The sequence below is a fragment of the Protobothrops mucrosquamatus genome, unplaced genomic scaffold (assembly GCF_001527695.2).
Source record: "Protobothrops mucrosquamatus isolate PMUCROS unplaced genomic scaffold, P.Mucros_1.0 scaffold144, whole genome shotgun sequence".
NCBI classification, from domain to species: Eukaryota; Metazoa; Chordata; class Lepidosauria; order Squamata; family Viperidae; genus Protobothrops; species Protobothrops mucrosquamatus.
The window spans coordinates 1,022,076-1,043,081 of record NW_015386510.1 but is presented as its reverse complement, the minus strand read 5'-3'; the positions used below and the strand labels follow the sequence as shown (position 1 = coordinate 1,043,081).

General features: G+C 37.2%; 2 protein-coding genes across 2 annotated transcripts in view; both read right to left on the bottom strand.

The window, feature by feature from the left end:
* The window catches only part of LOC107285077 (zinc finger homeobox protein 4-like), a 15,763-nt gene extending 5,307 nt beyond the window's left edge, over positions 1 to 10,456 (bottom strand). The window contains exon 1 of the mRNA XM_015813227.1: positions 7,441 to 10,456. Within this exon, the coding sequence (XP_015668713.1) occupies positions 7,441 to 10,345 (2,905 nt within the window). The 5' untranslated portion in view covers positions 10,346 to 10,456. The remainder of the gene's footprint in view (positions 1 to 7,440) is intronic.
* Positions 10,457 to 10,470: 14 nt separating this feature from the next.
* Positions 10,471 to 19,541, bottom strand: LOC107285074 (zinc finger homeobox protein 4-like). The gene is made up of 5 exons (XM_015813224.1): positions 19,467 to 19,541; positions 17,668 to 17,868; positions 15,672 to 15,792; positions 10,619 to 12,807; positions 10,471 to 10,506 (listed from the first exon to the last, which is right to left on the bottom strand). Exons 1-5 carry the CDS (start codon positions 19,539 to 19,541, stop codon positions 10,471 to 10,473), a joined length of 2,622 nt encoding a protein of 873 aa, XP_015668710.1.
* Positions 19,542 to 21,006: the final 1,465 nt, after the last annotated feature.

The window sequence follows — 21,006 nt, the reverse complement described above, 5'->3', positions numbered from 1 at the left end:
TGAGGGAATCTGCGGCAGAAGGCGGTCTCGGAGATATCATTAAGATTATTTGTCACTGATTGATCAAGTAATCTTTTAATTATTAAACAATAAATATATGCCTTAACAACACTATTCATTTTATATAGTAACAGAATATTAGCATCACACTATAAAGCTAGTGGAGGTAACAGTATTCCAGCTGAGCTATTCAAAATCTTAAAAGACGATGCAGTAAAAGTACTACACTCAATTTGCCAGCAAATTTGGAAAACTCAACAATGGCCACAGGATTGGAAAAGGTCAGTTTACATTCCAATTCCAAAGAAAGGCAATGCCAAAGAATGTTCAAACTATCGCACCATTGCACTCATTTCACATGCTAGTAAAGTTATGCTTAAAATCCTACAAGCTAGACTCCAGCAGTATGTGGATCGAGAACTACCAGAAGTACAGGCAGGATTTCAAAGAGGCAGAGGAACTAGAGATCAAATTGCCAACATACGCTGGATCATGGAGAAAGCTAGGGAGTTCCAGAAAAACATCTACTTCTGCTTCACTGACTATGCTAAAGCCTTTGATTATGTGGATCACAACAAATTGTGGCAAGTTCTTAAAGAGATGGGAGTACCAGACCATCTTATTTGTCTCTTGAGAAACCTATATGTGGATCAAGAAGCAACAGTGAGAACTGGACACGGAACCACTGATTGGTTCAAAATTGGGAAATGAGTCCGGCAAGGCTGTATACTGTCGCCCTGCCTATTTAACTTATATGCAGAGCACATCATGAGAAAGGCAGGGTAGATGAATCAAAAGTTGAAATTAAGATTGCTGGGAGAAATATCAACAACCTAAGATATGCAGATGATACCACTCTAATGGCAGAAAGTGAAGAGGAACTAAAGAGCCTCTTGATGCGGGTGAAGAAGGAGAGTGAAAAAGTTGGCTCGAAACTCAACATTAAGAAAACCAAAATCATGGCATCCGGTCCTCTCAATTCCTGGCAAATAGATGGGCAAGAAATGGAGGTAGTGACAGATTTTATTTTCCTGGGCTCCAAGATCATCTCAGATGGGGACTGCAGCCAAGAAATTAAAAGAAGCTTGCTCCTGGGGAGGAAAGCTATGGCAAATCTGGACAGCATACTAAAAAGCAGAGACATCACCCTGCCAACAAAAGTGCATATAGTCAAGGCCATGACTTTCCCAGTTGCAATGTATGGATGTGAAAGTTGGACCATAAGAAAGGCTGAACGACAAAGAATTGAGGCCTTAGAACTATGGTGCTGGAGAAGACTCCTGTAAGTCCCTTGGACTGCAAGGCGTTCAAACCGGTCAGTCCTAGAAGAGATCAACCCCAACTGCTCTTTAGAAAGCCAGATCCTGAAGTTGAAACTCAAATACTTTGGCCACCTAATAAGAATGAAGGACTCACTGGAGGAGGGCCTAATGCTGGGAAAGATTGAGGGCAATAGAAGAAGGGGACGACAGAGAATGAGGTGGCTGGATGGAGTCACTGAAACAGTAGGTATGAACTTAAATGGACTCCAGAAGATGGTAGAGGACAGGAAGACCTGGACGAACGTTGTCCATGGGGTTGCGATGGGTCGGACACGACTTCACAATTGAAATAATAACTATTGGGTTTGCACGTATCTGGATTGTGTTCTCATTTTAACCAATTCTGCCTCTGGGATATTTTTGTTTCCACTTGAGAAATTAGTACTTATGCAAATGCTTTGCAATGAGGGGAGGTACCTTCCAATCAGTTTTGATTCCTGGCAATTGCCTGGACAGGTCTCTGCAGTTTTCTTGGCAAGATTTCTGAAGTAGTTTGCTATTGGCTGCTTCCTAGAGCTGAGAGAAAGTGACTGGCTCAAAGTTAATGCCTAAGGAATGAATAGAAGTCACATTTTCCCAGCTTCTAGTCTGGAGTCTTAACCACTACAGCAAACTGGTTCTCTGAACTAATAACATATCTAATAAAAGGGACTCTTGTCTAATTAAAATAGGGAAGCATAAACAAAACAATAAATAAGTATTAAAACTAGTGGTGATAAAATGAATTTTATTGTAGTACAGTACATGTGAGAATTTTGAGTATTCTCTACTATTGCAACAATTGTAGAAAGAAATCCTTTACTTTCTTTAAAATAAAATTAAAATGTTCCATTATCAAAGTCTTCACTGTATTTCTGAAGACCTGTGCTGTAAGCTAATTGTGAATAATTTAGTATCATCTTACATGGCTACTGAGAAGTAAGTCCTAGTTAATTTTTTGTTTCTGAAAAAATATGTAGAGGATTGCAGTATAATGCCATCTTATTACTAACACAAATTTGGAAATAAGCTGATTTGTATATGTATTGACTACATAATAATGGTCTTTAGTGACTTGGAATACAATTTGTAAAGAAATACTTTGTGTTGGATTTATCTATATACCTATAGCATGAGTATAAAAATAAGCATGAAGAATTTCTTGTTATACTTAGAATTCCAGCTTTAAACAACTTTGTCTATAGCAGTGGTTCTCAACCTTTTTAGTGCCGTGACCCCCAACCGGTCGTAAGTCGAGGACTAAACCGGTCGTAAGCTGAGGACTAAACCGGTCGTAAGTCGAGGACTAAACCGGTCGTAAGTCGAGGGCTAAACCGGTCGTAAGTCGAGGACTACCCAACCAGTCGTAAGTCGAGGGCTTTCCCTGCCCGGGAGCGCCGTGCATGTGTGGTTCCACCCCCTGCGCCGGCTAAAGCGTAGCTGGCAAGCGGCAGAGACGGAGCAGGCCGACCACCAGCTGGCCCAGCTCAAGGGAGGTAAGGCACCCGCCGGAAAAGGGGAAAAAAATAGGTTGAGAACCGCTGGTCTATAGAATATTCTGTTTTACTGATTAATGAAAAAGCAGTATTTATGATCTATGTAACTGGCTAGGAAACTGTGGAAAATACATTTTGAAATGCTGCTGCAGAGAAAATAAAGTAATACATAGAAATTAGAGCTTAAAGGATCTTCTAGGATCAGTATATATGTGACATTATAAGAGTACGAACCTTAGCACATACAGGATAGACATGCTATTAATGGCATGAATGGTGCTGATGTCATCAATATCCAAGTGCTTAACACTACTCAGAATAAAATAATTAGAACTCAGAGGAAGAGACTATTAGATTTAACAAAGCAACCATTTAATGTTTGTTACAGAATCATTACTTTTATTTCATGGGAAGCTAAAATGTATAGTTAGTAAACAGACTTTAGCTGGCCTCTGTTAAAATCTGTAGGTGGCATAACACACATATAGTAGAAAAATACTTTTAAGACTTCATTAAATTTTAATTTATTTTAATGGAAATTTAATTATATTAAAATATGTTTTGGTAAATGCATATAGCTATTTCTGGTAATAAACTATAGCATATTGGGAGAATGTATTATTTTAAATAATTAATAAATAATATCCTTTGACTTTCTCATAATATACACAAGCCTCTGACTGAAGATTTTTAAAAACTGGATGGACCACAAGTGTTTAATAGGCAAAGTAATCAAAAGTTTAGGCCTGTCTATAAATGCAAAACAGTTCATCAAGAAATATTATAAATGAAGCTCATCGTATTTTGAATATTGTAAGATTAGTTAGAAGAATTTATTACAAATATAAACATTAACAATCTTCTGTTTAAAGTATTTTAGATGATCATAATGATTGGATTTATTTCATTTATTCTTTGCTTGACTTATCCAATCATTAGGCCATCTTTTGTTAACTTTCCTTGATGCATGATGTTTAAACAAATGTCAAATTTCTTCAATTGGAAGATTATGGCAATTAATAATGTGGACATACAGCATTCAGAACATAAACTAAAGGCATGATAGCCCATTACCAATGAGTAAATCCAAATGAAATGATTGGTGCTTAAGCTTGAAATGACATGACTGATTTTTTTCTATACGTTTTCCAGATCTTTCATATATCCAGACAGACAGACACACACACACACACACACAACACACACACACACACACATCTATATACATACCAATATATAACAATGGCTTTTTGAGTACTCTTGTGTTACATCAAGAGCTAATTAATGAATGGAGCATAAAGCTACATGCTACTTAGTTGGGATTTGTTAAGTAGAATGAGAGTAACCTGAAAAACAAAACTGAGCCATGCTAATGAAAATAACTATTTTAATTATGCATATATCTATGTAAAAATTAATTGCATACATGCTCAAATATAATTTGATAAATTATCTACCTATTTGATCATAAAATAAAGAGAGAAGATACAAATGTACATTTACATTCAGAAGCATTACTGTATCACATTTTAAGTCTATTTGGACTTGGACTTTGGACATATTTGGAAATGGGGAATGACTATTAGCAGATTTTGAAATATTTTAAAAGTAGAAAGAAGTAAATTAAAGAATCATAATCAGGATCAGGGCATAACATTGACTGAAAGAAGTTTGATTAAACTTATCTCTGCATCAAACACAGATGGAAACTGCTGCCCACAGCAAAAAGGTTAAAATAGTTAATAAGATATGAAGCATATCAGCAATGAGTATATATTAAAGAACTGTGGAGGAGGAATACTTTTTACTAATGAAAGTTTAATATAATCTTCTCTTTTTTTCCAATTCCACTATTCCATTAAGAGTCATTAGGAATATATATTTTCTGGGTAATAGAGAGTTTATTTAGCATATGGAAGAATGAAATATTTCAAGGTATATATTTGCTTAACATTTCTACACCATTTGAAAGTGTTCTGCCTTAGTCTTAATTGATATTTCATAGATTATTCTATTGCATTTATTATTTGAAGATCTGCTAACTCAAACTGATCTATATGCCCAGTATCTAGGAATAACCTGCATGTTTAAGATTTAGTCTGCATATAGATCTTCAATGTTTATATCAGCTGTTAATACAAATTTAGCTGACCCAATGACAATAGGGAAATATTGCCTTGAATTTCAATGTTTAACACTTTGGTCCATTTCTGAAACATGCATTATGCATACTATTGCATCCTCAAAGGCACAAAGATGGAGTTCAGAAATATCTGATAGAGCCTCACCTTCTTTTAATTGTGATATCTCAATTATAGATCAGTACTTTATGATTTAGAGTTAAGTCTTAGCTGTACTTCGGATGAGGAAGGGGTAGAAAAAATGTACGTATATTCCTTCCTAACAGAATGAAGGCTGTTAGATATTATAGCTAGATGATTCTCAACCAAAGAGCAACAGTATTCCCCAAATTGACTCATACAACTTGCAGGCCTAAATATAAGTGGAAAACGGCTTAACCAGTAAGTTATTACTAGGATTGAGAGCTGGAAAAGGTAATACCAATAATAAAATTTAACAACTCAGCCAGGAAGTTAAGCTTATCTTCAGTAAACGCTCTGTAAAGAGAAGAATTCTGGAAAATGCAGAGAACTTATCTTTCCAGCATTTATTCCAAATCAAAGTTATGACTTTTATTCTTCTTCCAAACTCTGAATACTTGTTTTCAGGAAATTAATGTGTAAAGTTTGGAGAGTGAATATAACACCAGAAATTAAAGTCTATATCTTGAGGGCTGTTTCTGCTAGCTCATATGTTTTAGAAAGACAGGAGTTTGATTTTGCAATCTGGTTCTACAACTGACTCATCTGAAGGAGAAAGTTTTGTTTCCATGCATAGACTGGACTTCTATAATTTTTCTTTAACCTATCACTCACCCATTAATGAAAACAACTGTAATTGTTTGCTTTTAAGTTAAATTCTTACACATATCACTTATATGCAGTTTTGCTTATAAGTGTGTGCTTAACAAAAGATACAGTCTTTTGATTTTATTACATAAAACCAGAAGGAAATGTTTCCCATTATGAAAAGAAAAATGTAATGAATTAGAGAAAAAAATTGGAAAACATGATCAATGGAATGGTTATTATCAATTAGAATAAAATAGAAAAGTTGTCATTAAATTGGGTTTCTTAGAAATTTTAATTACCACAACTCTAAAAAATTGGTTTTAATTTGGTTTTATTCGGTGGGGTGTGTGGGTTTGTCTTTGTTTTTAAAAATGTTGTGAGCCGCCCTGAGTCCTTCGGGAGAAGGGCGGGATACAAATTGAATAAAATGAAAATAAAATGAAATTACTACAGTTCTAATGTTGGCAATCAGCAGTATAGACATCAACCCTGAAATGTAAATAGTTTTAATTTAATCATAAGACACACAATAATAATGAGAGGCAAAAAGTTTGTATAAATGACACTATCTCAGATAGGAAAAAATATTATTTTATTATACTTTATTATATTATAATACACAAACTAATTAAATAGATGCACCAAATATTTGGAAATAAATATTTCCCAGATATGTAATTTTTCTACTTGCATTTTTGCAAATACATAAAGTCAATCTGCCTAGAATTTATGATTGACTATATTAATTCATTACCATAACTGTTACGGAGATCAGGAAAAATCACTGTTGTGAATTAAATAAAATAAGATTGATTTTAGCTCAGTCCTTACCATGATTATTTAGAAGTCCCACTGATTTCAGTGCAATGCTTTGAATTGCAGCTTTAGCTGGATACAGTTAAATCCCAGAGAAGCAGTTACTAGGGTTTATTATCACTTGAATGAGATTTTGTCTCAGTTACTAATGCCATCCCTCAATTTGCCTTTACTTAGTAAAATGTTTTAAAATGTGACAAATGTATGTGGGATATTGATTAAATTATAAAAATACATGATTCTCAGGATTTTATTGGATGAACTGATAAATAAATGTAAAAGTCCTAGTTAAGAATGTTATTTCATTGACATATACACTGCTACTTAAAATACCCATTACATTTAATGTTTTACTTCAAAAATAACATATTGATAATATATCAGCTATGTAAAATTCAAACTGTTTTAAATCCTGAATGGATTCTATTTTTTTGTTTATTTTCTGCCATCAAGGTCCTGGTATTGTCTTTGCAGTTCCTAGTATTATCTCCTACAAAGTCTTGGAAAAATCCTCTAATATTTTGGAGCAGTTTATGGGACTCATAGAGACGTAAAAGTATAAGCGAGTGGTAAAGACTGAATCCACTCTCATTTGGGGCATGCACAGGGAAGGATTAAAACCTGCAAGAAGGTGGGCATGATGTTGCAATTCAAGCCTTATCCTCAAGATGTGAACTATGATGCCATAATCCTGCTCCTCATCTTGTAGATTTTGACTTCCCTGATATTACTGTCTCCTGTTTCTCTCTGGTGGATCAGAATCCAGCAAATTCTGAATAGGTTAGGAAGCATTCACTCACACAGGTCCTGAACAAATTATTTTTATGGTGTACAATCACATAAATGACAGAAAGGTCATAAAATACCAACTCTATCTCAACAATGCTGACTTTTTTTCTTTTCATATTTACTTACTGTTTGAACTTTGAGGAAATCCAGTTAAGGAAGATGGACCATTCATTCCAGGTAAAAGAACTGGAGGAAGTCCAGGTAGTCCTGGGTAAGCCGCTGGCAAACCGATTCCATGAAGCGAACTGCTGTCCATCATGCCTGGCTGCTGTACTGTTAAGCCTAAAACATCTGTAGCCTTTTTAATACGATCCAATTCTTGCTGTGCCATCAGCTGTCTGACAGTTGTAGGAGCTAAGTAGTCTTTTTCCCGGTCCAGCTGACTTCCCACAGTTTCTCGCACTTTTGTTATGTGTTGTTTGGAAAATATATGGTCTCTTATGGACAAACGTGCAGAATACTTCACCCCACATAGGGAACACTCTGGTCTTGATCCATCAGTTGCATTCTGATTGATCATAAATGGCTTCCCTATGTTTATTTTGAATTTCTTTTCTTTTGCTCGCGCATTTTGAAACCAAACTTGTACCACACGTTTGGGCAGGCCAATCTCATTCCCTAGCATTTCACATTCTTGCATGGTTGGAGTCCGATAGTCACTAAAGCAAGCCTTCAAGACCTTAAGTTGTAAATTACTCATTTGTGTCCGAAATCGTTTGTGACCAGGCCGATCGCTACTTTTAGATTTAAAGGGATTGTTTGCTCCAAATGGATTAGGTGAACTTGGGTCAGCAATGCTTGATGTTTCACTGCGATCAGCATTATCATCAGGATCATCAGTAATGTAAACACTTTGGTCGTCTTTGTCACCTAAAAGGATTGATGGGCTTGTCATAGAGTATAAATGCCTATCATCAATGTTCTCCATATTAGGCATGTTTGTGTTTTTTGGCAAATTGTCATTGAGAATATTTTTTGGCTCTTTAGAAAATGATGATTTCACATCTCTTGAACAACCACTCATACTTTCAGTTTCATTGTTTCCTTCATCTCCTGTTGTAGCATCACTAATTGCTGTATTAATTGATGAAGTTTCATCAAAGTCAGTTTTACTCTGATCATAACAACTATCAACAGGAGCAGCATTCAGATTTTCAATATCTTCATTGCATTCTGCTTTGAAAGACGAAGGACTTAAAAGATTCTTCGGTGACATTTCTGCAGTTTTACTAACAGGAGTTGAGACAGTAGAAGCTAATTCATTTTCACTTGATAAATCAATTTTTGTTAAAGATGATGGATAATCAAAAAACATGTATTTTTGTGGGCTTTCTCCTCCATCTTCATTGACTATTAAAGGACTCGGTGGCAAACTATAACCTGCCTGTTTTCCTTCATTCCAGTGTCGACTGCGAATATGACTTTCTAAAGCTGATTTTGCTTTAAACAATGCTCGACAAAAAGGACATCTTTTATGAGACTGGGCTGGCCCTACTGCACGAAATTGCCCTTTTCTTTCTCGAGCTCTTGTGTTTTGAAACCAGACTTGTACTACCCTCTTTTTAAGACCTACTTCACGTGCAATATGATCTAACATTTTTCGAGTAGGATTGGAATCCAAAAGGTATTTTTCATAGAGTATTTCCAACTGCTCTGGAGTAATTGTAGTTCTCAATCGTTTATCGCGGTGCTGGTCCTCACCACTGTTTCCTCCCTCTTTTTCACTACAATTATTATCTTCCTTATCATCCAGTTTTCTTTTAAGTGAGCCAGAAACTGAAGCAGTATGGTGAGTTGTGTGAGTTGAACCTACTTGTGGTGCCATCTGGGCCAAAGAACTATTCAGCAACTGACCTGTCATCAAAGGGCTATTAGGATCAAATATCATATAGGGCATATCCATAGGCCTTTCTAAAAACTGAGAATGAAGGAATTGATTTTGTGCTGCTAAGAAATGCATGTGTTGGTGCTCCTGCCAAAGTTCTAAAGTGGGAAAGGCAACTGTACACTGGTCACATTGGTACTGCAGTAATTGAGGAGGTAGACTGTTTTGAAGAGGACCCATTGAAATTGTTAAAGGACTGGAAGGAACTGGTGTAGATTGTGATGTAGAAGGTGGTCTGCCTCCTATTTGGGATTGTTTGTGTTGCTGTGCTTGAGAAGCTGAGGGCTGTGAATCCATAGAGGATCCTGTGGAGGATGTTAGAGTAGATTGCATTAATTTGTTGCTTTGGGAGGAAGTCTCAACTTGTTTAGGTGTGGTATCATTTTGCTTTGGCTTTTCAGTTAAATCAGGTTTGGGAGAGTTTTTGTCTGGCTCGGGTTTGGGTGATGGCATCAAAGGAGTACTAGAACCAGATCCAGAGCTTGCTGTGGTTGCTATAGCCATACTTTTAGATGAATCAGATGGACCAGAAAATGTATAGTTCTTATAAAGAGTTTGATCTGTGGCATCCATCGAGTCCTCTGTTTGACTTTCATCTTGGGCATCATCATCCTCATCTTTATAACACAGTTTTTTCTGATGAGTAATTAAGTCAAAAATTCTGGGAAAAACTACACTACATTTTTTACATTGATATTGCATGTTACTAGTCCTAATGTATCTCTCATTGGTGAGTTCCCTTTTCTCATTATCTTTAGTTTCAGCTTGATTCTCATAGCTTTTTCGAGCCTTTTGCCGTGCATTTTGGAACCATACAACAATAACACGAGTAGGTAAGTTAAGTACAGTTGAAAGTTGTTCAATTTCATCATCTTTTGGATAAGCATTTGTATCAAAAAAATCTTGTAACACTCTCAACTGGTAGTCAGTAAATCTAGTTCTAGATGATCGTTTGCTTAAAGATGCATCAGATTTGTAATGTTCTAAAGAACTGGTTTGTGGTTCAATTCTTATATCTTCCAAAACTGTTATGGGAGGGTTACTAAAATTGTATGGAGAATCTTTGTTTCTCTGTCGTTCCTTAAATAAGGTATTTCGAAACCAATGTTTAATAACTTTTTGTGAAAGGCCAGATTTCTCAGCCATTTCTTGAATCTGTTCCTCGCTGGGAGAATTATTAATATCAAAATATGCTCGCAGGATTTTCAGTTGGTCATCTGTGATTCTAGTACGGGGACGCTTGAATTGAGAGTGTCGTAGAAAATTTGGATCTAATCCAAGTTGTTGCTGACAAAGCTGAGTAAGATCTGCAGATAAAGCATCCATGGGTGGTAACTGAAGGGCAAGCTGAGGAGGTAATGCTGGGTGTTGCACTGGTTGCATCATAATTGGGGGGAAAAGAGGAAGATCTAAAGATACTGGCAGCTGCACTGGTGGTGGAGCAGAAGGCGGAGGCGGTGGCGGAGGAGGTGGTGGCGGAGGCGGTGGAGGTGGTGTTGGCGGTGGAGCTTGCAGAGGAGTGGGAGTTATGCTCTGAATTTTTCCAGAGCTAGATGAAGGTTGTGAAGGAGTTACAGATGGAGCTGGAGGTGGGGGTGGTTCTGGAGAAGATGGTGAAATAGGATAAAGTTTGTCATATGCCTCCCTGTATTGACAGGAAAATTTTTCTAGTGCACCATATGGGAAGAACTGACCATGGACGTGTTCCTGATGACTCTTCAATATAAGTATGTTTGAAAATAATTTGCTACACGCTGCACATTCCAATTTGTCAGTATTTTCACAATCACTAGTTTTACTTTTCTTCTGCACCTTCTGCCTGTTCTCATTATATTGAATAACCAATTCAAAGCCAAAATTTTCTAATAAAGCTTTGGCTGCATTTCCTCTTGCCCCAGAAGCAATTCTAGGTGGTGGGATAATTGGTTCTGAAGACTTCTGCTTCTTTATTTCTTTGTTTTCTTTCAACCCTTCACTATCACTTGTGAATTCTTGCTTTGGTTTTTCTTGTTTCTCAGAAATCTCTTCAGATTCCTTAACTAAGGGCATATCCTTCACCATCTGGCATTCTGTATTTACCGCAGGATTTTGCTCTGCTTTTACCAACTTATTAGCCTGTTGCTGTTGCTGCTTTGGGGGCTGAATTTGAGGTGGTGTAATTTGATACTGTTGTGCCTGTTGCTGTAATAGCTGTAGCTGAGTTTGACCGACATGGTGCTGAACTTGCATCTGCTGTTTTAGATCTTCTAACAATGAACCTGCCATACCTGCCATTCCAGGCATACCAAAAGTGGCAGAAGCAGGTAAACCCAGATCAGGGCTCAGACTGAATTCAGTCCCTGGAATATAAAACGGAAAAAGAAACTGTGGTTGTTGAAATTGCAGCAACGCTTCTGGCGTCATAGGAAAATGAGGCAAAAAAGCAGGATTCAAGAACTGTGGCTGAAAGAAAGCTGCTTGCTGCTGCAATTCATGCTGGAGTTGCATCTGCAGTTGTGCTGGTGACTGGGGAGGATGATGTGTAGGCTGAGCAGAAATAAATTCAGAAGCCTGTTTTTTATTTAATTCTTTGGCATCTAGGTGAGTTTCTTTGCTGTTAGCTGCTGGTAAGCTCGTAGACTCTACTGATCCTTGGCTAGGGCTATTAACGCTCCCTGCTGTACTAGTTCCGCTTAATGTATTACTGTTTGGCTCTAATTTTGCAGCCCTTGCCTTAGTCTGATGCAGTACAGATCTCATGTGGATTTCCAGTGTAGAACTTTGGCTGTAAGAAACATTGCAAATGCTGCATTTATAGGGTTTGTTGTCAGTGCTGCTGTTTGCTTCTTGAGGGACAGGACTGGATGCTTCCTGCAACACTTTTTTGAGTTTATGTAAATGGGAGACTGAATTATAATGGACCAAAAGAATGTTCTTTTGTGTGAAAGATTCTTTGCACACTGTGCATTTATATGGACGAGAAGGATCTAGAAACTTTTCCATAGTAAAATTTGGCCCTTTTCTAAAAGGTAAGGTCCGCTTTGGTTCTGAGCCCATTTCATCTGGAATCGAGCTGCTGTCACTTCCTACAGGACTTGCTTTACCTTCCTGGTCCACCTCATATTCCCTTTCTATATCTTGTTCTAGTGCATGTTCCTCTTGTGCCATACTTTCATTTTCTGACCAGAGTTCACCATTTACAGGTAAAGATGTACACAGCTGCTGAATTTCAGCTTCACTGAGTTCTGGATGGCCTGTTTCCAAATGTTTTTTTAAAGCCTGGAATGTACGGAAGCTACGTTGGCAAAGGCTACACATGGTAGCAGCCCGAATAGCATGATACTGGGAATGTATCTGAAGCTTCTGCATAGTCTTAAAAGCCAAGCTACAATGGTTACAACGATATTTATAGACATGGCGATCAGAAACAGAAAGCTGCTGCCTCTTCTGCTGTTCATTCAAATGATCTGGCAGTGATTCAATTATCTTTATATCATTACTGCTGCTTTTGTTCCATTCTGGCAGTTCAGCAGATTCTTTTAGTGGCTTATTTTCCTCTATTTTAATTTCCATTCCAGTTTTTGATTCTTCAAGCCCAGGAGTATTCTTCTCCTCTGGAGGACTATCACCTGCTTACAAAAGAGAGAAAGAGAAAAAAAAAAGAATAACCCATAGATTATTTAGTAGAAAGTATCTTTGGTATGAAAATAGTGACCATTCTAAAATAGTGACCATTCAGTAATAGTTTTGCAATTGTATATCTGCATAGGTAGTATAGTATATACCAATTAAGCAATTCCCATTTTTAGTACATTGGTATGTTGTCTTTTAAAAGATACTTTGAAAACTAACTAGGTGTAGTCTGTATCCTACCTAAAGTTACAAAGAAGATGTGCATACAAATGGATGCATTCATTCCAGAGACAATAAAGGGCTCAGGCTCTGAATCATAATTCCTGAAAAAGGCAACTGTCTAATCCTTGTTGAATCAGTTGGAAAGGTAAATGTTTAGGAATCATGCTAATTAAACACCTAATTAAATCTCCCAGGGTTTCTAGCCAATGCATACAATCATAGATGTGAATGACATTTTAAAAAGTATTGCTACAGAGAAAAACTGGAATCAAACATGGATGCATGGACAGTAATAATGAGTTTATTTTCACATAGTTTTTGGAGTTTCCTAGTTACTGGGAAATTTTCTCTTTTTCTCTCATTGTTCTCCTTTCTTTTTTTCCATTAGTGTGGTCTGCCTTCTAGGTTGTAAAATATAAATAGATATTGATATATAAGTTCACACATATGTAATTAAAAGAATGAAGTGGGAATATACCAAATTCATTACAGCAACAATCTGTGGTGGATTGTTGCTGCTAGTTCAAACTTATTCAAAAACAGAAATGGGCAACTGACTTGTACAATCTTATTAATAGTTGTAAATCTAAAATCACAATAGACGGCCCTAACATAAGCAATTTAATGTTGAATATATTCAAACCTGGGTTTTTAATCTATCCCTGTCTATAACAACTTATTACACCTTTGGTTAGTTTTAATACAAAATATAGTAAAATAATACATCTGGTTTATAACTCATGGGTAGGATCTGTCATTAGAGCTGAGCAGGGATCAGCTGCAAGCAAACAAGGATTCTAAAGGTTCTGACTATTTGGATGGAATTAAAACTATGGAGAAGTTTTGCCATTTATACATGAGACTTTGGAGACAATCTATCCACAATGTCCTGGGCTGATACAATCCTACTAGAATTGTTCAGTATTGAGTTAAATGAATAAATAATAATGCTCCAGCAAACATGTTCCTAAAAATAAAGCAGACAGCTTTCCTTTATACTTGAGGAAAACAAGATTCTCTTATTTGTAGATATTTTTGTTTTTTAAAAGCACCTTTAGGTGATTATTTGATTGGCATTATTTGATTGGCATTATGAGGAATGGGCAGGAGAAATACTGAATTCACTGATTGAAAGGCCTGCCCACAAATCAGAGTGATCTTTACAATCAAACTCTCATGATTGCCAAAATATTTTAAGATGATGGAACTTGAGAATTCTTTTTTTAACCATTTTTTATAGAATTTCTAATGTTACAATTATATCTTTGAAAAACAACGTGGCGGCTGAGTTACAATAATTCAATTACATACAGATATTATTAGTACAAATCTCAAACTATTACAGCCAATATTTCCTCTCTTTTTCCCTTAATATGTACTGTCTCTTATTTAAGTTAGTATACTTCTTATTCTATTAATTAGATAAAAAACAACTTTCTTGCATTTATCCATCTTCCTGTCCAGTTTCGCATTGCTGGGGGGTCCTAAAAGGGTCGAAAAGTCACCCTGTAGAGGCGACCAGCAAGAAGGGGCTCTCGCTGGATTGCGGGAGAGCGGTAGGTCTCCCGTTAGATCCGGCATTACCCTCCAAACCAACGGATGAAAGACTGGCCATAGCAATATGGCTGGTCACTAGGCTGCAGAAAGCCAAAGTCACACTTACCACCAGGCAACTTTAAAGCAGCGTGGAAGAGACTGGGTGAGATCTACCTCTCTTAAATCCTAACTACCTTTTTCTACCTACGTAAGCTGCTAAAGTACTTTCCCCCCTGTGGAGAGGGAAGGGGGATTTTAACCCTCCTTCCAGAAACAGCGGCGACCGATTATCCAGGGGAGTTTAAAACCTTGAAAAAATAATTGGATCCCAATCGGAATTTTATTTTGTGGACTAAAAGATTTTCTACTATCTATTCTTTACTTTCTAATTTTTATTGAAGATCTGGGTTTTTCCTCATAAAATAGAAGAAAAATGGAAAAATTAAAATAACTTTGAGATTCAAGAGAATTCTTTTTTTAACCATTACCTTCACTTACTGTTTGCTATTTGTGGTTTTCCAACTATAACAATAAGTAAAGGCTGTTTTATCTACTGGATTAGTGTAAGGGTTGCATTTAGGTTTTATGCTGATCCTTGCTGAAATATCTAGCAGTTTGAGCCATCTCTTTGAAGATGGCTGTTAATCTCTGCTTTCAGCTCTTCTTTTTACACAACACACTCATAAGTATAGCTGCCTGAAGTCTGATGCAGATATTTGTCACGATGGAATCCATTTTTATGTAATTATCTTCTGCTCAAAGGTTTTGAGTTCCGTTTTTTTATATATAAAGTCAGACTTAAAGGAGTTAGTCCAAAATTATTGTACTATTTTTTAATTACCTTTGTCCCTAACTATAATGTAGATTTTCCTGTAAGAAGTAGAACTATGGCGCAGTAGCTAAAACCCTGAAGAGAAATGTCCTACAATATTGCTGTATTGCAAAACACACTTGATTTCATTAACTGGTTAAAGCAAACTGAACTTTAATTTCTGCATTATTTTCTTTGGTGCAGAGTTACTGCATTATCCAAGGTGAAGGAATGTTTTATCAAAAGACACTGATGTTTCTATTCTGCAGGTGTGGTTTTTCAATGCTATACCTGAGTATTTTCCAGATCCCTCAGTTCTCAGGTTTGTGGACATGGCATCGCAGTCAGATTTCTCTGAAGCAACTGTTGGCAGTAGCATACTGTTAGGCATCATCATATCTGGTACAGGAACCTTAGGGAGGAAAACATAATTTTGACATTGCTTATCACATATAGACAAATCATCCAGGAACTTAAAATTTAGGTCATATAAATGGCAAAAATGGTATTGGTTAAAATATTCTGAACAAAAAAGATATTTACAACCTGCACTTTCAATGAGTTGAGTGGGGGCATTTTAAGCAATTTGGGTAACCTGAAGAGACTAGAAGCATTTGAAATGTGGATTTACAGGCGGCTGTTACGTATAAGCTGGGTTCACAAGATCAGAAATGAGGAGGTGATAAGCCGCCTGGGAAAGCCAAGGGAAATCATCAAAACAATTAAAAAACGAAAATTAGAATATTACGGACATGTGATGTGACACCCAGAAAAATACGGCATACTCCATTTAATCCTCCAGGGAAAGATTGAAGGCAAACGAGGTCCAGGCAGAAGAAGAACATTGTGGCTTCAAAATCTAAAGGACTGGTTTGGACAAACTCAGCAGCACTTTTTTGTGCGGCTGCTGATAAAAACAGGATTGCCAACATGATCACCAACGTCCGATAACGGATATGGCACAAGAAGAAGAAGAAGAAAGACACTACTTTGAGGGCTCTAACAAAAGATTAATCTGTATCTCACACATCTGTGTGAGTGTGAGTGATAAGGTTTTATTTTTACCAAACTTGATAATATCTTAATTGATGTGTGTCTGACAGTTTACCTTGTTTTACCTAGGTTTTTATATAAGCCTGTCATTGAGATCCTAAAAATGTTTCATCATCCCTGAAAAATATCTTAGGGTTTCTCTAGTGCAGTGGTTCTCAACCTTTTTAATGCCGCAACCCCAACCGGTCGTAAGTCGAGGACTAAACCGGTCGTAAGTTGAGGACTAAACCGGTCGTAAGTCGAGGACTACCCAACCGGTCATAAGTCGAGGACTTTCCCTGCCCGGGAGTGCTGCGCATGCGTGGTTCCGCCCCCTGCGCCGGCCGAGGCGTAGCTGGCAAGCGGCAGAGACGGAGCAGGCCGACCACCAGCTGGCCCAGCCCAAGGGAGGTAAGGCACCCACCGGAAAAGGGGGAAAAATGGCGGACAAAAAAAATTGGCGGACAAAAAAAATGGCGGACAGCCTTTCTTGGCGACCCCCGTGAAATGGTCGATCGACCCCAAATGGGGTCCCGACCCACAGGTTGAGAACCACTGCTCTAGTGATATCTGTACTGCATTTTAGAAACATTGAAAGAGAAAATAATATGGGTGACAAAGCAGTTGTACATTCTAACACATACAGATTTGACTATATGTAATAACACTCTCTAAAATATATTTTCCACTAACATACATATATATCATACATATATCACTTGTTTTTTTTATTAGATATTCAAGGTAACTAAATAAACCATAAAGTTATGATTTTGCCCTGTATAAAAAGGACAGAGATTTTTGTGCTGCTCTTCACCATTACAAGTTCATATAAAATTGACATTAAATTTAACTGTTAGTTTCCCAGAGTCATGCATATGATATGGGTGAATGTTTAAATTAAATAAATAAATATACAAAGAATGCTTTTAGCCATCACAATACATTATAGCAAATGAAGAGGAAAAGTTTCCCTACAGGGAAAAGTTAATAGCCAATCTGCTTTAGGAAGTGCATGAAGCCACAGAGGTGAGCACCTTGATCTTGAAAGGTTGACTTTAATGAGAACTTAAGACTCCAGTGTCTTTGAAAATTAAGGTTAAGTGAATAGGCCAAAAAGATGAACTAAGTTATTGACAGAAGCAGAGATCTCAGGAGCTCCTATTCCAACTTTCTGATTCCATTTCCAGCATCTATTCATCACTGTGTACAATTAACATATATGTAAAAACATATTAACATTTTAAATACTTACTGTCATAAGCAGTTTTTCCACACAATCAGGTGACACACTGTGCAAATGAGTCAGATGCAATTGCAGATGCATTTTGTTGCTCAGGACATCTTGACAAAGGGGACAGCAGATCACAGGCTGCATAGAATGTTGTGACAAAACATGCATCTGTATACGATTTGGGTCCCTGCTATTGTAGTTACAATAAGGGCACTGGTAAAACTGAAAAAAAACCACCATAAATTCAGATTATTAGACAAATAAATTGAAAAAATGATATTACTATAGTAAATACTACATTTTCCTTCAAGAAAAAAAATGAATAATGCTTCTTCTGCTTCTTCTAGTCAACCTCTCAGGGTAACAATAATTTCTGGGAATTTATCATCATTTTCACATTTTAATGCCTTAAAAACAGTTTAATTTTACAAGAAAAAGAAGAAACATGGTGGTTTATCTGCAGCCTATTCATTAGAGAACATATGTTTGGGATTATATATAAGTAAAATTCTTGGACTTCATACCTTCAGTACACATACCCATATCTACACAATTATTATTGATCTGAACCAATCCACTACAGGATAAAACCTTCTTCAGTGAAAGTTATGGACTATAATATCATTTTATCACAATCTATCATACTGGTCTTCAGAAATGCTGCTCTATAAATTTCCAGTTATGAGACCCTGATTTTGAAGATACACTCATGGGATCAACTGGGACAGTTGCTATTGTATCAGCTGCTCTGCTGCACAGCAACTTGCTTGCCTACACTTCTAGAGCTCATTTCGGGACTGGCTATGGACTTCCCCAGGCTTATGGTTTTAGGGGCCTTCAATTAGTTGCCCCTGGGACAGACCTTGAAAACAGCCCAGGAGTTCATGGCCACCATCCCAGTCACTCATGGCCTGACTTGAAATATTAGTTGCACTCTGGACTTAGTTTTCTTGTCAGAACAGTGGCAATGTGATCTGATGGGAGAATTATCTTCAGCCTCTGTGCCATGGTCAGATCATGCTCTGGTAACCTTGAGATTCTATTATGTTACCCTATTATGCATGGAGATAGGACATGTACAGTTATCTGTGAATTAGATCCATGTCCTCTCCCCTCATAGTTAAGGCTACCCAGCATGTGACATGTGGTGGGTCCTAGCGATGGTTAATTCATCTTTGAGTAATGGGGTGTTCCTGGACAATTTAAAGAAGCACTGGTGCTCCCTATTCTCAAAAAGCTATTGCTGGGTTCCATAGTTTGGATAACTTTTGTCCAGTGTCTCACCTTCCCTTTTACTGGAAGGTGGATGAGAAGGTAGTAACACTGCAGCTCCAGAAAATCCAGGATGAGACAGATTATCTGGATCCCTTTCAGACATGTTTTAGGTTTAGAAATGGGATAGAAAAGGCATTGCTTGTTTTTTTGGCCTCTCAGTGGCCTTTGAAACTATCAACTTTGATATTCTTTTGGGTCGACTTTGGGAGCTGGAGATTAGTCCCAGCGAATGCTGATAGGGGGCAAGAGGTCCAGTCCACAGTCCGTCTTATGGATGCTACAGGGCTCAGTACTATTTATGCTCCTTTTTAGCTTCTAATCTTACCTCTGCTGGGTAAGATTATCGGTCACCATAGGTTGACCTTATCTCTGGAAAAAAATATGTATGCAGATAATAGCTGTATATCTCTGTCCCAGGTGAACTAATTGGATGCTCTTTTATGGTGCTTAGAGGCTATCAGGATCTGGGGAACAATAGGTTTCAGCTAAACTCTGTTAAGAACAAGTGGCAGTGATAGGGGACTCCTCTGTATACGGGAGTTTACCATCTCTGGTGTTAGATGTGATTGTTCTGTCCCAGACAAATCCAGTGCGTAATGTGGGGGTTCTCCTGGACTCATGACACCTGCTTCAGAAGCAGGTGGCAGTCATGTTTCAGGTCTTTGCCTGCTTTTATGTTGTGTATCAGTTATACCCTTTCTGGACTAAGAAGGCGTCTTTCAGTCACTCATGCTCTGGTCATCTCCATATAAATTATGCATTCTATATGGGGCTATCCTTGAAAAGTATCTGGAAGCTGCAGCTAGTCAGAATGCAGGCAGTTTTATGTGTGTCCTAGATTTTGCATGTAACATCTTAGCTACGTGAGCTGCATTGGCTGCCAGTTTGCTTCCAGGTCCAATTCAAGGTACTGGTTATCACCTTTAAAACCCTACAAAGCATAGTGCCAAGTTATCTGAAGAACTGTCTTGTCATAATTACATCAATCTGTTCCATCGTCAGTTCGTTCCTCTCGTACGACACCTGAGGTAGTTAGTTTCTTAAAACTACCCACCCTAGATCCTTCTCTCGGAAGATACGATAACGGGGACGGGATACCTTTAAAATGGGGGTCTCCATTCCACCTGTGGATAAGACGACCGGAAGGTTTTCTTATAGTTCTGTGACTGTGACGGTTGACCGTACCTCTAGTTTCTGTGACCTGCAATCCTGATCATGGTTTGTAGCTCTGCCTTTTTAACTTTTTAACCTATTTTTAGTCTAGTTTTTAAACTTTGTTTTAATCTATGTGTCTTTTATATAGCTGTATGGCTTTTATTTGTAAACTGCCAGTCACTTAATAGAGATGGGTAGTGTATGCTTTTGATAAATAAGTATAAATTATGGCCCATTATGTCTGGTAGACAGATTTTGTTTTTATCTTTCCAATCCAGGGCTGACAGACAACAACTGACACAAAAACCAGCCAGCTTCCATGCCTACGTATGGGCTAAAACGGGTTCTTCTTAATTTAATTAATACATAAATACACACACACACACACACACACACACACATACAGATGCACACATACAGATAAACACACACATGCATATACAGAAAATTTATATCCTGCTATATTTCAAATTCTGTATAGAGATCATCTTGAAATAAAGGTCAGCTCAGAAGCACTAATTGGCAATGTCAACTACAGAGAAAAAAGGTGCACTTTCATTCAAAATTTGGATTTTCAGAATTATTTTCCCAATAACTTTTTTCTTCCCAGGTTTTTGCTTTCTAGTTCCTTTTTAATTTTGGTTCCTAGGTAGCCAAACAAATACAGCAGTCATATACTGTAGTATTGTGATGTAATAATCTTTTGGAAATATTAGTTTCATATGATTAGTTGAAAAACATTTTATGCTAATTGCTAACTGCATAAATAAAGCCCATGAAGAATTAAAGTATTTCACTAAAATTGTTCATAAATAAAACCCTAATATAGAAATATTGTAATAATACTTTTTACCTGGTCATGACCAAACTTATTTTCTTCAGAAAATTTGGTCTTTTTGGGTGGACCATCTTCTTTAGCTGGAAGTAGTG

Coding starts and splice junctions, on each gene's coding strand:
- LOC107285074 (XM_015813224.1), bottom strand. CDS start 19,541: ATGAGTCCAGGAGAACCCCCACATTACGCACTGGATTTGTCTGGGACA. Junction 15,793..17,667: donor TGGAAAAACTGCTTATGACA/GTAAGTATTTAA, acceptor TTCCTCCCTAAG/GTTCCTGTACCAGATATGAT. Junction 12,808..15,671: donor GGGATCTGGAAAATACTCAG/GTATAGCATTGA, acceptor TTTTGTAAGCAG/GTGATAGTCCTCCAGAGGAG.